General features: G+C 44.1%; 1 protein-coding gene across 4 annotated transcripts in view; it reads right to left on the bottom strand.

Annotated features, from left to right (window-relative positions):
* Nucleotides 1-1581: 1581 nt before the first annotated feature.
* Nucleotides 1582-17701, bottom strand: part of KDM4C (lysine demethylase 4C) — a 392853-nt gene continuing 376733 nt past the window's right edge. For 2 of the 4 annotated variants that reach the window (XM_023728606.1, XM_023728608.1), the window contains 4 exons: nt 16632-16751; nt 12939-13031; nt 6675-6892; nt 1582-2316 (listed from right to left, as the gene is read on the bottom strand). In XM_023728606.1, the coding sequence (XP_023584374.1) occupies nt 6716-6892; nt 12939-13031; nt 16632-16751 (390 nt within the window). In that variant the 3' untranslated portion in view covers nt 1582-2316; nt 6675-6715. Of the gene's footprint in view, nt 2317-6217; nt 6893-12938; nt 13032-16631; nt 16752-17701 lie in introns of those variants that run through there. The other 2 variants (XM_023728605.1, XM_012554717.2) reach the window with 2 other exon arrangements.

The raw sequence follows: 17701 nt of genomic DNA, 5'->3' as shown, positions 1-17701 counted from the left end.
TGTTCCTTAGAAATGAGGATGGCAAGACTTTTTCTTGCTTACTTTGGACACATCATCAGGAAAGACCGATCACTGGAAAAGGACCACTAGATACATCTATTAGTCCCATCCTGTCCAGAGCAAAGGAGAATGAAGAAAACCAAAGACACGTGGAAAATGTTAGTCCAACAGACTAATGGACCCCAAGTACCACAGCCTCCACCAGCCTGATCCCAGAACAACTAGATGGTGCTTGACTACCACCACTGACTGTTCTGACACAGATCACAATAGAGGGAGAAAAATGTAGAACAAAATTCAAATTCACAAAAAAAGTCCAGACTTGCTGGTCTGACACAGACTGGAGGAACCCTGATACTATGGTCCCCAGATACCCTTTTTACTCAGAACTAAAGCCACTCCGGAAGTTCACCCTTCAGCCAAAGATTACATAGGCCTATAAAACAATTAACACACGTGAGGAACATGCTTCTTAGCTCAATCATGTAAAAGAGACTAAATGGGCAACATCTGCCCAAAAGCAAAGAAGTCAGGAAGGGACAGGAAAATGGAATGAATGGTAGAGAAGGGGAGAGTGTTGACACATCAAGGGGATTGCAACCAATGTTACAAAATTGTTGAATGACAAACTAATTTGCTCTGTAAACTTTCACCTAAAGCACACAAAAAAGAATAAAATCAGCCAATTTCAGCAAAAAAAGTTTCACTGAAAATAAGTCAGTCACAAAAGGACAAAGTATTATGATCCTTTTTATATGAAGTAGGCAAATGTATAGAGATCAAAGCTTATTAGTAGCTACCAGGGGTGGTGAGGGGAAGCGGAGGTCATTGCTTGCGGGGGTACTGAGTTCTGTTAATGGTGGTGGGAGAATTGGCAAAAGGATAGTGGTAATAGTTGCACAACATGATGGACATGATCAATATCACTGAATTGTATATGTGAAAATGGTTGAACTGGCAAATGTTTTGTTATACATATTTTTACCACAATTTAAAAAAAAAGTTTCACTGAGTCATTATGAACACTCTTGAAACAAATGAAAAAAACAGAAAATCTCAGCAAAGAAACAGAAGATATGAAAAAGAATCTAATGGCAATTATGAAACTAAAAAATATAATAAGGAAAATTTTTTAAAAAACCGTCACTCAATGGGCTCAATAGTAGATTGCAGATGACAGAGGACAGAATCAGTGAGCTTAAAGATAGATGAAAAATATCGACTTTTAAAAAATGAACAGATCCTCAGGGACTTGTGGGACAACAAAAGATCTAATATTCATGTTACTGAAGTCCCAGAAGGAAAGAAGAGTGCGGGGTTAAAAAATAGATTCAAAGAGATAATGACTGAAAAATTCTCAAATTTGGTGAAAGACATAAACCTACATTCGTGTAGTTGAGCAAACGCCAATCAGGATAAATCAAACAACAAATAAATCAAAATCAAGACACATCATCATCAAACTTTTGAAAATTAAAGACAAAGGGAAAACCTTGAAAGCAGCTAGAGACAAACTCATTACCCACAAGGGAACACAAATTTGAATGACAGCAGATTTCTCACCTGAAACCACTTCAAATGCACTCACCACGATCACTATTGGCCTCCTAATCACCGGTTACATGATCTTCCTTGGACTCTGCAGTATTTTATCTGTGGACCACTCCTCCTTTTTGACATACTTCTCCCTTGACATCCGTGACATCACAGCATCCTGTTTTCCCACCTCTCTGCCCTTCTCATCCCCCACTCATAGGCTCCTCTTTTTCTACCTGTTAAACATGAGCTATTTAACAACTTAGCTGTTCCCTAGGGTTCTCATCTCTGCCCACTGCTCTTATGTGTCGTATTCTCTCTCAGTGATCTCCCCTCCACCCCCTGGTTTGCTCTTTTCAAAGTCATGGTAATTTAGATATAATTTACATATAGTAAAATCCACTCATTTTAGTGTGTAGCTCTATAAATCTTCCCACATTTTGATCACAATCAAGAACAAAAAGTTCCCTCATAGCTGTTTGTTGCCAATCGCCTCCCCCTACCTCCAGCCTCTGGCAATTGCTGCTCTGTTTTCTGTCCCTACAGTTTTACCTTTTCTCCAATGTACCTCTCATGTATTTTTCTAACATCTTCCAATAAAGGTATTGCCTTCCACATTTATACCTCTAGTGCTAACCTTTCTTTGGAGCTTCAGGACTCACCTATCCAATGTCTTTGGTCAGATTTAAGATCCTCCTTTTCTTCTTAGGTTGAGAAAGTTGTGTAATTCTAGGCAAGTTCCTTAACCTCTCTGAGCCTTAGTGTCTCTTTCTTAGTTACCTAAACCAAAAAAGAAAAAAAGCCACAGCCATCGCCGTCAATTCGATTCTGACTCGTGGCAACCCTTAGAGATGCTGTAACAAACCCACCACCAAATGGATGCCTTTAAAGAACAGAAATGTATTGTCTCAGTTTTGGAGGCTAGATACCCAAATCAGGGCACTGGCTCGGGGCGGGGTGGGGTCTCTCCTTGTTGGTAGCTCTGGGCATTCCTTGGCTTGTAGGTGGCTCCTCATATGGCATCTTTCTTTCACCTGGGTGTGTCTATTCTGTGTGTCTGTTTGCTCTTTTTATAAGACACCACTGAGGTGGGATTAGGTGTAGGACCCATCCTACTCCAGGATGACCCGTTAACACAATAAAAGAAAACCCCTATTTCCAAACAGGGTCATAGTTCCAGGTGCAGGAGTTAGGGCTTCAATATAACTTTTGGGTAGACACAATTCAATCCATAACACTCTCCCTCCATAAAAGAGAGAAATAACACTTATTTTGCCAACTTCTTGAAGGAGGTTAATAAGAGAAATGCCACTAAGGAGCCTACAAGGCTGGGTGTGCACAACAGATGCTCAGTGCACGGTTACTGTCATTAACACTAGCTGCCCTTGAGGGTCCTTTTACTCAAGGTAGCAGCACCTTCTGAGGACAGAGCTCTGGGTTTCCGTGTGGCCTCCCATTTGCTGGAGAGTTCCGGCTTCCTCAGAGGCTGGAAATCGTTCCTGTCACGGGTCAGGGCTGTATGCCTCCTCAGCATGCTGGGTGAGAGAACACGGAACTCTCCCGATGACCGCACATCGCAACTCTCAGGAGGGTTCACGGCACAACGGAGTCTTGCAACTAACCAATTACTTCATATAATGAAAATGCCGCAGGATCTCTGGTTAGCTTCACGTTTATGGGCCTGATTTATATCTGAAATGAAGACTGTTCCATTTCAGATCCCTTTTACTTACAGGCAGAAATAAAGCCCAATGTTATCTTGCAGCAGATAGTACTCCAACGATTATTCATAAGACCTCCAGGACATTTGTAGTAACATACACACCAGCGGCTTGCCCCGTATCTGACAGGCACAGGGACAAGCAACAGACCCATTCATTTCTATTAAAAAGCCAGTTGCCGTCGATTCCTACTGATGGCAACTCCAGATGTGTCAGAGTAGAACTGTCATCCATCAGAGTAGAACTGTGATCCATAGTTTTCAGTTTTGGGAGGTAGATCACCAGTCCTTTCTTCCGAGGCACCTCTGGGTGGACTCGAACCTCCAACCTTCCAGTTAGCAGCTGAGTGTGTGAACCATGTGCACCACCCAGGGACACCATTCTTGTATTGTGTCTTCACATCTTCATATACCATAACCCAGCAGCAACTCATGTTTTCAGAAATCATGTGGTACTTTAGTGGATGCTTCAACTTCTCTGTAGTTGAACTAAAAAAATAGGTCCCTTAATAAAAGCAGACTGACAAGGATCACATTTTCCTCATTTCAGGCACACATAAAAGAACGAAAATGTCATGATATGTGCCAAGCAGTTTTTACTAATCCTCTAACCTCCAGAGAAAGGGTTTGCAATTAGAATTACATTAGAATTGTCACAGCTAAGCAATGTTTCTTTTAAATACTAGAAGGACTTCAACTGATTTCATGGTACAAATACACACGAAAAACACAGTATAATGCAAAGAAATTAAAATTATAATTGAGGTGTCATACAATAAGTGAAAAACTTTCACGGTGTGTCTGGTCATAGAACTAATAACCCCTTTATGCAGATACAATGAAACAAAGGTGCCTTTCTCAATAGCCAGAGTGGGGTTGTGGCTGCTATTTTGCTCAGGCCACCAACAGCTGTACTTGGTTATAGACACATTAGTTAAGGGAGACCATAAAAAACAGCTGTATTTGAGATCACATAGGAGGCTGCACATTTTCTCCCTGTGGCAGCCAATCAGAAGTCTTGCTGACAAGTAGACTTGTACAAATGAATGATCCTATTTAGATTAATTCCTCTTAATGCCTTACGCAGGCCTACTTTCCTGGCATCTTGTGGAGTGAGCAGGTCAATTCCATTCAAAACCTGGAGATAGAAAATTTGAGCTTGATCCCTTGCTAAAATAGATGACTGTACTGGTGGAGAATGTGAAATGCTCATTCTGTGTATAAATAAGGCAGGTGGGCTCTTCCCCAGCTCAGGGTTCAGCCATGAGGCACTCCGGGAAATGAGCCCACAACCAGCTGTCTAGAGAATGGAGTTTAACTGTGGCTCTGTCATTACTGTTTCAGTCTTTCACTTCCTCCCCAGTAATGGGATGACACACCCACATGCTTAACCCTGGCCCTGGGGTTTGCCACAGCACTTGCTTTGGCCCATGAGATGCCAACCAACATGGCCCCAAGGACGGAAATGTGCACGTGAGGCTGGGCTTGCTTGCTCTTTGGCTTCTGCCACTGACATGAGAAGAACATACCTGGGCTAGCCCACTGAGCCCAGCAAAGGGCAGGAGGTACGTGGAGCAGGTGTGTGAGCTAGCCCAACCCAAGGTCAGCACAGCCACCCAGCCAATGACAGACTCATGAGCAAAATAAATGCTTCTTGTGTCTGGACACTGAGGTTCTCTGGTTGTTTGTTATGCACAGTCACCAGAAGCAGTCACTAAAGGCTGTGGGACCTTGGGTGATTCCTTCTCCTGCCTGTCCTCCTGAGGGAAGGGATTCGAAGAGGATCTCAACAGTCCCTTCAAATGATAAGTGGGACGTAGAAAGGACATCATAGTTGGTAAAGTGGAGGGTCAGCAAAAACAAGGGAAGCCCTTCCTGAGATGGACTGACACCACAGCCACAACAATGGATCAAACATCCCAACGATCATGAAGATGGCACCAGATCGGGTAATGTTTTGTCCTGCTGTACATAAGGTCGCTATGAGTCGGAGCCTACTCGACACCAACTAACGGCAGAAACCTGGAGTGTAAAGTGCTCCAGAATCCAGGTTCTCAGATTTATTCAAGGCCTAGGAGGAGGAGCTGAGGAAGACGCTTCAGTTGGCCCTGAAGGCAGGCAAAGTACTCCTACCAAGTGACACTAACAGAAACGTCTGGTGGTGTGCCCACAGTCAGGGAAAAACTCAGCAGCAGGAGGAGGGTCTGAAAATCTGGGCCTAGTCTGGCTTGAAGGAGCCCTGGTGGCACAATGGTTAAGCATTCAGCTGCTAACTGAAAGGTTGGCAGTTCGAACCCACCCAGCGGCTCCATGCCTGGCAATCTGCTTCCATAAAGATTACAATCTAGAAAACCCTATGGGGCAGCTCTACTCTGTCACAACCTAGAAAACCCTATGGGGCAGCTCTACTCTGTCACATGGGGTCGCCATGAGTAGAAAATCAACTCAACGGCACCTAACAACAACAGTCTGTCTTGATAGCAGCTCCCCAATGAAACTTGTTTTTCTATAGGTTTACATCCAGACAAATGACCAAGGCTGAAGGCAGGACTGGAGAAAATGGAAATCTTTATTTTTAAACACAAGTACATTTTCAGGCTGTTTTAAAAAGGAAAAATCATATTACATTAGTTTAAAACTATCCATCAAAGCATATTTATGTAAACTCTAATTTTACAAACACATAATGAAAGAAACATATCTTTTATAAATATGTATTCAGGATATGCATTATGAAAAAAAAAGTGTTTAAAAATAACAGCCCCATATCTCCCTCTTTAAATATATAAAATCCCCATACAATTCATAAGAATTCTTCCTCAAGAGCCGAACATTTCTCAAAGGCCAGCAACTCGGTTCTCGTCAGACAGTCAAAAGGAATAGGGATATAAAAAAATGTAAAAGTTCTGTACAAGGGAAATACATATAGCACATGGGTAAATCTCATTACCATACATGCCATTTGTGGTTTAAAAATGTTTTATAAAAACTGCCTTTTTTTTTTTTTAAACAAGTGAGGGTCCTTCCCTGACTATGGAAAATATATAAATTACCACCCTCCCACCTGGGTAATGCCGCTCCTGTTAGCTGGAGTAGGGGGAGCAAAGTCTCCATGTGTTTCCCTTACTGGGGGGGCCCTAAACCACACAGGGCACCCCCTTCTCACTGGCAGTGGCTTTTATTTTCTGGTAGGTTATTCACTATTATTTCTTAGAAAAATTCTTTGGGATCACAGAAGACAGTTGCATGTAAGTGAACGCTTGCCTGGAGGATGTGTTGGGGTCATTGTATCCGATCAATACTATGTACATTTAATGACTTTGGTGACCAAAATCTGGAAGCCTGGATTACCACCATCAGGACAGCCTGTCACCCAACCCTCGTGAAACACAGCGCAGCCCCCAGGCCGTCCCCCTACCTCTCCTCCTCCAGCTCGTAGCCTGCAGCAATGCATGTGGACTATTGTCTCTTCTGGCACTTCTTCTGGAAAGAGCTCTTCAGGAAAGTGCGGTATACGGGGTCATCCACGTATTCGTTCTTAAATCTGGAGCTCAGCACTCTTTGTCTCTTTTTCTCCCCTTGGATTATGTCCGCTCCATAAAATGTGTCCTCAAATCGCATATCAGAGGCTGTAGACTAAAAACAGCTGGTGGTTACACTGCAGAAGGGCACGGCATTTGACCATTGTGAGAGTGAACAGAGGCCTGGTCCAGTTGGCTGGGACGGGCCACAGGCTCACCCTGGATGCTTCAGACTCTCCCTGCCACCCTCGCCCCCCATCTCCTTGGACTTGTGGCTCTGTTTACCCCACTTTCTCTGGGATCCTCAACCTCTGGAGGGGCCCCCAAACAAAACCAGGTTTAAAGTCTTTTCTAAGACTCTCTCACTCTCTATCTCCCCTATGGCTCCTGTCCAACCAAGTTTTTGACAAATTAGTCAACAGTAATCTCTAATTTACCAGATTCCTATTTACCTCAGGCCTCCGCCTTCACCATTTCCCAGAAACTGGTCTTGTTGAGGGCCTGGGTGCCGATTTTTACGGCCCTTTCTATCCTGATCTCACCTAACTACTTACCTAATGACTGTTTGAAACGCTCCTCTCTGAGACTTCTCTAAGTCCCTCCTCCCGCCAATCCTCCCCTTCTCTGGCTGCTCACTTCTGATCTCTCAGGAGATCGCTTCCTAACTCTGCTCCACTCTGACGCCTCTGGGGTTTTGCATTTGGCCCTCTCCTCTCCTCGTCTGTGCCCCGGACATTGACGTCCACACTCATGGCTTCAGTTTCTGCATCTACTCCAAGGCCCTCCCATCTCTACTTCAGTTCAGATCTCCTGTTCTCCAAGTCTGTGTGTCCAACTGTCCAGCAGGCATCTCAGAGTGTTTGTCCCACACGCACTTCACATCAACCTATCCTAAACTGCACTCAACGTCTCCCTTCCCCTTTGCTGTTCTTGCTATGTCCTCCTCCTATGCCCCATAAATGGCACTACCATCCCCCATCCATCCAGTGGACACTAGTCAAAAACCTAAAAGTCAGTGCAGATGTCCCCTCGTCCCCACCTGCCCAGGCTCCCTCCCACATGTATGTATCCCCAAGCCCCCGATCCTTTCTTCTTTATCCCTACCGATGCCAGGGTGCAGCCTTCATACTTCTTCTCCTGAACCCCGGCAAGAGTTGCTGCACCCCAATCTATTTTCCACAAAACCACCAGAAAAAAGCTCCCTAAAAACTGTCTGGTGATATCACAGCCCTACTAACAATCTTTCAATAATCCTCACTGCCTTCAAGACGGCATCCAAGATCCTCAGGCTAGCCCTTCATAAAAAAGCCAATCCACACCAGTTGCTGAGTCAACTCCAACTGATGTTGTCCCCATGTGTGTCAGAGTAGAACTGTGCTCCATAGGGTTTTCAATGGTTGTGATCTTTCAGAAGTAGATCACCAGGGCTTTCTCCTAGGAGCCTGTGGGTAGACTCAAACCACCAATTTTTTGGTTAGCTGCCAAGTGTGTTAACCATCTGCACTACCTGGGAAATGGCATAATCTTTGCTGCGTCAAAGCACCCCATACTCTGTTAGACTGAATTATTTGCAGAACTGGCTACACTTTGCTGGCACAGGGCCTCAGATCTGTCTGTCTTTGGACACACTTCTTCCTCTGCATGGAAGATATTCTATCTTCTCTCTGCCACAGGCAAAACTGGGGGCCCCTCTTTTGGGTTCCTACAGAACTCTACACTTCAACACAATACCATGAGGGCAGTGAAGATAAGGGGCAGCTTAGCTTCTCCACATCAGGGCTCCTTAAGGGTGAGGAATCTGGGACTGCATACTTAATTTTATAGCTATGTCCCCAACACCGGGCCAAGTGCCCAGCACTTAGTCACTGCCCAGTTAGGGTTTGCTCAGCGAAGGACTGCGTGGTTGTTCTGTGATCTCAAGGAAAGCCTAAGGTCTACATTGTTGTTGTTGTCAGTTCGCCTTGAGTTGGCTCCAACTCATGACAACCCCACAGTGTCACCCAAGGACCCCTTAAAGTCTACATGGTTGTTGTTGTCGGTTGGCCTTGAGTTGGCGCCGACTCATGACAACCCCACCGTGTCACCCAAGGACCCCTTGAAGTCTACATTGTTGTTGTCAGTTGGCCTTGAGTTGGCGCCGACTCATGACAACCCCCCAGTGTCACCCAAGGACCCCCTAAAGTCTACATTGCTATTGTTGTCGGTTAGCCTTGAGTTGGCTCTGACTCATGACAACCCCCCAGTGTCACCCAAGGACCCCTTAAAGTCTATGTTGTTGTTAGGTATGTTGAATTGACTTCAACTCACAGCTACCTCACGTGACAGAGTAGAACTGCCCCATAGGGTTTCCTAGGCTGTAGTTTTTATGGGAGCAGATCTCCAAGTCTTTTCTCTGGTGGAGCCACCAAGTGGGTTCAAACTGCCAACCTTTTGGGTTAGCAGTCAAGTGCTTAACTGTTGAGCCACCAGGACTCCTTAAAGCATACAGTAAAGCCCTATTTTTGCCTCCTAATGTCCTACTAGGAGCACCTGGGTGGCACAAATGGTTACACACTCGACTACTAACTGGAAGGTTGGCAGTTCAAGCCCACCCAGAGGCACCTCAGAAGAAAGGCCTGGCAATCTGCTTCTGAAATGTCACCACCTTGAAAACGCTATGGAGCATTCTACTCTGTACACATGGGGTGGCCATGAGTCAGAACTGACTTGACAGCAACTAACAACGCCCTACTAGTCTGCCTCCTAAATGGACTCCCAACTGGCTCTCACTGAGGTGGCTCACTTCCCATGACCCCAGCGTACAGTGCACCTCCCTGTGTCACTGAGGCCATCTCCCTGGGTGATGACTGAGGCAGAGTCCAGCCTTCAGGGCTTCAAAACACATAATCAACTGTGAAAAGGATAAAAACAATGAAATAGCTTCAAAGAAGCTTGAAAACTAAAGGGTAGACCCAAGTGTAAAGCTGCACGCGTTCCCGGTCAGCTCATGAGAAGATAACAACAGGCTGCCTCCACACTCCCCAGGCCCTGCCACGCTGTTCTAGGTTCACTTGGGAAGAAAACTGAGATGGTGGCTGGGTTGGGCTCCCTCTGGCATTGGGAGAAAATATTTGTGTTTCCATCATTCTTGGCAAAGAACTTCCTCTGAGTGATCTTTCACTTTTATAAGTGCTAAAGTTATCAAAGGAGAAAATAAAACATCTATGAAAGCGTTGCCACTGTGCAGAACGGCAAAAGCCGGCCTCTCAGATACAGCCGTAAAACTGCTTACCAACGGCTCTAGTTAATTATGCACTGTTGCTATGGTGATTCTGTGAGACAATTAAAGGTAATGGGGCCGTTTCTGAAGTTAGCAGAAAAGAACCCAGCACAATCGCTGAAGTGGACTGCTGACTCTTTCAAAAAATGTCTCTCCACGTCAGCTTGTGTCTGGGTGAGCGGAAGTCATTAATACATGGAGGCCTCCCATGGAGGGCTGCCAGCCTACCCCCCAAGAAGATTTTTTTTTTTTTTTCGCTAATCAAAATATCTTCCACCAATGAGTTTTCCAATTAGATTTGTTTCACTGACTGGGAAAAAAAAAACAGCATCACAGACAGGCCAAGCAAGGACCAGGGGATACCAGGCCAGCCTGAAGACGAAGCAGGTTTGCTACAACAGGAGACGGAAGTCTGTGATTAGTAAGAATCCAAGTGGCCAACCGGATTTAGTGACAGTGAGCCTGTGTTCCTGAAGAGACTTACCACTAGGCTCAGCTGTATGACATCACACATCGCATTCAGACTGTATGCATGTGATTTATGTATTTTTACTCTTTTTTATTAAAAAATTTTCTCCAAGAATTATAAAAAGAAGTTGAATGTTGGTGTTGATTATTCAGAGAAATGGACCATTAGAAAACTCAGATAATGCCATCTGTGAGGGCATCCAGATATCTGAGCCAAATCTATTGTGGAACAAAGAGAGAAGAGATAGTGATCAGAGCAGTGCAGGGAAGGGTTGTCTTCTAATGCCATTGAGAAATGGTGTTTGAACTCTCTAAGACCCAGCTGGTAGGATGCTAAACCGTATGGATTAGAAAATCAAAGACCGGAAGAGACTTGCAGGGGGTCACCTACCCCACTCCCCATTCTCTACATAGGAAGGAAAAAAGGGACGGAGAGAGGGTGGGCCCTTTGAAGGCAAGAAGATGCAATGGGAGGCAGCCATCTCTAGTATCTTGAAAAGGACAGTTGTTCTCGAGAGATTTCCAGATCTTAGAACATTGACCAGTGATCCGGATTTCCTAGGTCATTGTCAGGGTTAGCTCATGTCTTGACAACAGGAATATTTGGTTTCCTCTTCCTCTGTGGTGTGTCAGCCGGCAGCTAATCCAGTTTTGGTCAGGTGGGTTCCCTACATGCTACATTTCTGATGGGCTGTGTAGCAGTACTGTTACTATCACTATTCTCTTGACTCTTTCGCTTTGAAAGACCTTCCTCTTAAGGATGCAGCTGTGAAGGAAAATCAGTGCACACCTGATACAGCTACCTGCTCTTAGGATCCCTCCTGATAGGAAAGGAACTGAATGTATAACTGAATGATTAAGGAAATCCATGGTTTTTTTTTTATCCAGTATAGTCCATGGTAACTCTATTACTGCATAAAAGTGTATCATAAGCATGTACTGAAAACTAAAGGTGCCATTTATTCAGAAAATTTTTTTTTAAACTTTATTCCAAAGAAATCCCTTTGGAATTTGGCTGCAACAATGTGCTCAAACACAGCAATGACTGTGAGGATGGCACAGGACTGGGCAGTGTTCTGTTCTGCTGTACACAGGGTCGTGATGGGTCAGAACCGTCTCATCAGCACCTAACAACAACAACACTTCCCAGATGCAGTCCATGTAATAACTCTAAATGAATAAAAGTGACTTCACTTCAGGGTCCACTAAATAGTCTATGATACAGTAACATGAAACCTAAGTTACTGTGAATTCTGTTTTTCAACAATCTGAGTTTTGATGATCAGTTCATGTTTACCCATCTTTAATGTGTGTACGGACTTGAGAAGCCCCAACAATGGACTCAAAATATCCCAAGGGTCGTGCAGACGGCACAGGAGCAGGCAGCGTTCCCTTCTGTTGGATGTGGACTGCCAGGAGCTGGAGCCCACTCGATGGCAGCTAACAACACAGGACTAGACACTCATCATATTCTGATTTTAAAAAGGCTGTTTCAGTAACCCCACACTATTGCTGGGCTTGTGCTCCCCTTCTATTATGAAAGTGAGAGCTTAGCTTAATTCTGAACTGACACAGTTAGCAGTGGGCTTCAGACGCATGATAAGGTGACAGGTAACAGGACACCACTCACGCTGTCCCCTTTAATCTAGTCCTGAACGCTTTCTTTCAATGCTGCTTCTACAAACATGATTGTAAAGGCCTTGATGGTACGGTAAAACCTGCGAAAGCCAGAACCTGTGTAAGGTGGGAACCTGTCAAGAGAAGGAAAACTCAAATATTTTCCAATAAAACGAGCAAAACGAAAGTGTAAGACTGCACTCTGTCAAAGGCGGAAAACTTGCGAGACCCAGAAAAATAAAGCAGTCCCATTGAGTTCTGACTCTCACCGGTTTCATTGTACCTTTGTACGCCCCCAGCGCCTTGCAGAGTGCACATAAAACCAAACCCGTTGCCATCAAGTCGATTCTGATTCATAGCGACCCTAGAGGACAGAGTGGAACTGCCCCACAGGGTTTCCTAAGCTGTAATCTTTATGGAAGCAGACTACCACATCTTTCTCTTCTGAAGCGGCTGGTGGGTTCGAACTGCCGACCTTCTGGTAGCAACCGAGCGCTTTAGCCACTGTGCAACCAGGGCTCCTCAGAGTGCACATATTGATATTCAAGAACTACTTTCTGTATGACAATAAACTTTACACAAACAAGAGTCATCTGACTGCATTAGAAAGAAAAAACAAGGCAGGTGCACCAGGCTCCCTGGTTTTTTTTGCCAAATTTGAGGACCGTGGTCAGCAGGTTTCCATATGGGGAGTTGCACTGGCTTTCAGCGGAACCATCTAAAGGCCTGGGTATGTTTCCAGATGGACTGGGGAAGCACAGGGAGAAGACGAGGCATTTACACGGAGGGTCCTTGGGGGGCATTCGCCAGCACTTACGAAACGAGCCTTCACTCTCTTGGGCAACTCTTCATCTAAGGTGTAGATGTCCTCTCTCTTCATCGCTATCTGGGATCCATCTTCAAATTCAACCTAATGGAAAGTGAGTCATCATGAGACATACTTAAAACAACAAACAAGCACCGGCCCGTTTTTAAGGGCTCCACTCAGCTGCATAAAAAAAGAACAGAAGAACTTAACAGAGCAAACAAGGAAACAAGCCCAGGAAGTAAGAAGAGCCCTTCCGCCATCACACTAAGAACAAAATACCTTTTTCACACCGGCCAAACTTCTGAAAATGAGTGTCTTGGAATACGTGATATAAAAACGTATCCCTTGAAGCAAAGGCAAAGAAAAGTAGCTGCTGTTCAAATGATTACTCAGAATCTGAGACTGTGGCAACTTTATCATTGAGATGGATGGCACCTGTTAGTATCTTTTATTTTTTTAAAGAGGCTCTGACAATGGGAAAGAAAAGATATCTATTTACTCGCATATAATAATCCTCACAGATAGTTTCTCAAGTTCCTATAGAATTTCAGCTTTGAAAGCTCACTTTGGTCAAATTCAATCAAACAAGCCAGGAAAATCCCAGTTTTTCAATTTCATAACATGTAAACCACGTCGAAGTGTGAAAATACATTGGTATCTAAAATGTTGAAAACTCTCTCCTCCCCCAAGCTAATCAAATGGCAGCAAATAATTTTAAAACTAGTTGTTCTGACGTTTTAGGAGATACTGTCAGACCCACAGACAAGTGACACTGGCTGGAAGAAACCTAGAGCTTCGGGTGGCAATTCCCTAGATGCCTGATTCAAAGTGGAAATCTCAATTCTGGGGCTTATGGTTTAATCCAACAGGAACTCTTTTAGGAGAAAACAACAAAGGACATGCAGGCAGAGGAGAATGCCCAGTGTGTTCTAATTCTGAACCATCCGTGACTTCTTTGAGGTGCTTAACTTTTTTGTTTGTCTGAATTTTTCACTTTTGAGAAACAAATATATGCTAGCATATCTGGTTAAAAAGTAAGTTAAACTAGGCAGCAGCTGTATTACATTAGTAAGAAAAATCTGCTGGGGTTTGAAGAATACGTTAAAGATAAAACATACAATTAACATTACTTGCTAACATTTGACTAAGTTCAAGTGATAGGGTGGAATTAGGTCTCAGACACAGGAGAAGGCTCCCTGTCGCCTTCCAGAAGGGTGAGGATGGGAAGGCTTTTCTTCCTGGCCTTGGTTAGCAGACTGGTTTCTTTAATATTTAATTAGGCCAAGGTGTCAGCTCATTATACAATTCGAGAGCATAGCCAGAACTACCTGTGCACACCTTTCTTCTATTTTACATCATTTGAAAATTCCGAAAGAGAAAAAGGCAAGTATAAAACTAAAAGGGTTATGGTCTACTACGACACGGGTGCCTGGCCATCCCAGTTTGCCTGGGACTGAGGGGTTTCCTAAAATGCAGGATTTTTAGGGATACAATGGGGACAGTCCCAGGCAAACTGAGACGGCTGTTCACTCTAAGTTGGGACACAGCTGAGGGTAAATTCTGCCCCTTTTCTTTACCAGCTATGTGCCTTGAATAAATTATTAAAACATCTCTGAGCCCTTTTTTCCTTGTTTATAAAATAAAAGTCAATAACACCTATCTTTCAGGACTACTAAGGTCAAAAGGAGCTCTGGTGATGCAGTGGTTAAGTGCTTTGCTGCTAATCCAAAGGTGGACAGTTCAAACCTACCAGCTGCTTCATGGAAGAAAGATGTGGCAGTCTGCTTATGTAAAGATTACAGCCTCAGAAACCCTATGGGGCAGTTCTACTCTGTCCTATAGGGTCGCTATGAGTCAGAATCGACTTGATGGTAACTGGTTTGGTTTTGGTTAGTATCAGGGTTAAAATCAACAACAAAAACAAAACAACAACATATGTTTAGGATATTTAGCACTGTGCAATAGATACTTAAGTTATATATATTTTCATAAATCTCTCTACATAGTCAATGGTGAGGTTGAATAATTAGACACAAAACATGAAATGATCTCAAAAGGCCATTTGGTTTAATGTGGAATTTTAAACCGCTTGTACTTGAGAGACATTTTTAACATTAGTCTTAACTTTTTCATGGAGTCTATAAATATGCCCAAAGTTTTATGTTGATAGGCCGTCATAAATTCAACAGAAGTTAACACGCTGATTACTAATTAGTCTGAATTTCAACATGGCCTCATTATGTGATACTCTTCACGTAGCAAGTAGCTTTGCTGTAACAAGCTTCACTTTTGTACTTATTGTTTAATTAAGTGTGATTATTTCTTCTGAATAATGTAGTAATCTGTCTTTTCCAGGAGACTCCAATAACACAGGCCTGTCTTGTGATTTTTTTGCCTAATTCCGAACATTCTGTTGCAAAGACCACCTGGAGCTGGCCTATTATAAAGAACCTGAGTCTGCAATTAACAGTGCCTTCAACAGTGGGAGACATGGGTTTTAGACACACACACACCCCCATACACATATACACCCACACACACATATACCCTAACACACACAATGTATATGTACACGTCCTCTCTTCCCCATTCCCTTTGGATTTTTCCAGATCATGAGGAAAGTTCTCCCCTAAGTTTTCCAAACTTCTTTGGAGAATTTTCATTACACTGTGTTCCAGTTCCTGATGCAGTGTCTTCTGAAGTATTCTTCCATTAAGCCCTTGCCCCTTATAAGTCTTTGAACAACTTCTCTGCTGCGACTGGCAGTCTTATCATTCTTAAGCTGTTTTTCAACTTAACAGGCCTGGACCTTCTTGCTTTTTCTCCTTTTACGTCGGTCTTTCTGTTTTCACTCTACTGCTTAGCCTGAGAATGCTGATTTCTGCCTCAGCGTTACTGAAAATACTACAATGCACTGGTTCTAATAAGCGTGTCCCTGTTTCAAGTCTCGCTAAAGGAATATAAATGCACACACGTCATCCATGTTGTTTCCCTTCTTAGAGCTTAACTCATTCTCATTTCTGGTAGGGAAAAAATATTTTTTTAATTGGATACATGCTCTTTAATAACATGCAGAGTTGCCTAGTAGAGAGAATGTTCAAGTGAGAGCTGTACATTTCCTTAAATCACTGCTCCTTCAAGCCGTGGTGGAGGACAACCACAGCTCTTCATTACACCAGTAGGCTACCTCAGAGAAGCCCAATGGGGGTTCCACCCCGCAGGCACACACTGCCAGTTCAGGGCTGTGAGTTGATAAAGAGCCATCCAGCACTACCTGGGCTTCAGGTGAGAAAAGCCAACCACTCAGTCTCTCCCCACATAACGGAAAATCAGGAAAACAGCTGACCACCAGTGGCGTATTTCCTTAGCATAACCACACTCTTTACAATTAAACCAGTCACCAAGTATTAGCGTTTGCCAGTTTCTAACTAGTAATAAAACTCTAGCACTTCAAGCTGGGTCATTAGACTTTGAATCTCTGCCCCATGCAGATCCCATATGTGCAGAGCAGAAACGCTCCTAGGGTTTACACGGCTGTGACCTTGCCTAGGCCCTTCCTTCGAGGTGCCTCTGGGTGGGTTCAAGCTGCCAACCTTTTCGTTGGTAGCCACATGCTTAACCGTTTGCACCACCCAGGGACTCCTATAAAATAACAGATGTCTCAGATTCATGTGGCCTTTTGAGCAGCAACACATTCAATACCTGGTACATGTGGGCAATGTTCGAGCCTAGATATTTTGCCCCGTAGAGTTTGCCATCAGGCCACTTGACTTGGACGACTTCTCCCTCGGCCGGGGGACCCAGCTTCACGCAGTCTCGGCTCTGCAGAAGAAAGAGGGAGAGGCTTTTCAAAGTGAGGCCCTAAGTGACTGCATTGAACTGAGCAAGTGATGAATCCTGGCAATTAAAAGGAGTTATGGCCTCTGTGTTTTACGGATTATGATCCCACACGGGTACTCAGGGGAAGAGCTAAAGGCCAGAGGAGTACTTAGAGTCAGCCTACATCATAAAGTTGCAAAGCAGCCTCCAAAACCCAAGCAGGAAAAAACAGTTGCATTTACATTTGCTATTTGACAAAGAATCATTGCGGGGTAGCTGAAATATGTATAGGAATGGCTTTAGCTGAGGAATAGGCCAGCTAATGATTTGTAACACCTGACATTTTCATAGCATGTTGCAGTTAACAAAATGCTTTAACATACATCTTTTCTGACCCTCACAGCAAGGCTTCGAACCGGTTTGGAAACGTTCAGTAATTGCCGACGTAAATTCAGTAATTGCCGCGTACACATTGCATAGCAACCAAATCTGTTGCCTGTTGGTTTCTGACCCGAGTAGGAAACAAACAGCAATGCCCCACTCAAAGACGGCAGCCAACCATGCCACTTTTAATGTGTGCTGCTCTTCACAGCCCTGCCAGTAATCCAGTCTCCCGCGTGGATCCCAGAAGTTTCAGGAGCCTGATGCTGGAGACATCAGGTCACAATATTTGACCACCCTTGCAGAACTGAAAGGGTGGACTGTTGAAATGTATTCCATGTATGCTCACGGGGTTATCAGCTCACTTTCCATTTCCCTTTTAAAGACGTATGTGGTACTAGGAACGCTGGAAAGCATCTGCACCGTTTCCTGCACCGCCTTTGACTACGTTTAAAAAAAAAAAAAAGTTGCCTTTGAGTCGACTCTGACTTATGGCGAGCCAAGTGCGTCAGAACTGTGCTCCATAGGTTTTCAGTGGCTGATTCCAAGGTGCCTCTGGGTGAACCCAAACC

Source organism: Trichechus manatus, unplaced genomic scaffold (assembly GCF_000243295.1).
Source record: "Trichechus manatus latirostris isolate Lorelei unplaced genomic scaffold, TriManLat1.0 scaffold00025, whole genome shotgun sequence".
In the NCBI taxonomy this organism is placed as follows: domain Eukaryota; kingdom Metazoa; phylum Chordata; class Mammalia; order Sirenia; family Trichechidae; genus Trichechus; species Trichechus manatus.
This window is presented reverse-complemented; position numbering and strand designations above follow the sequence as displayed.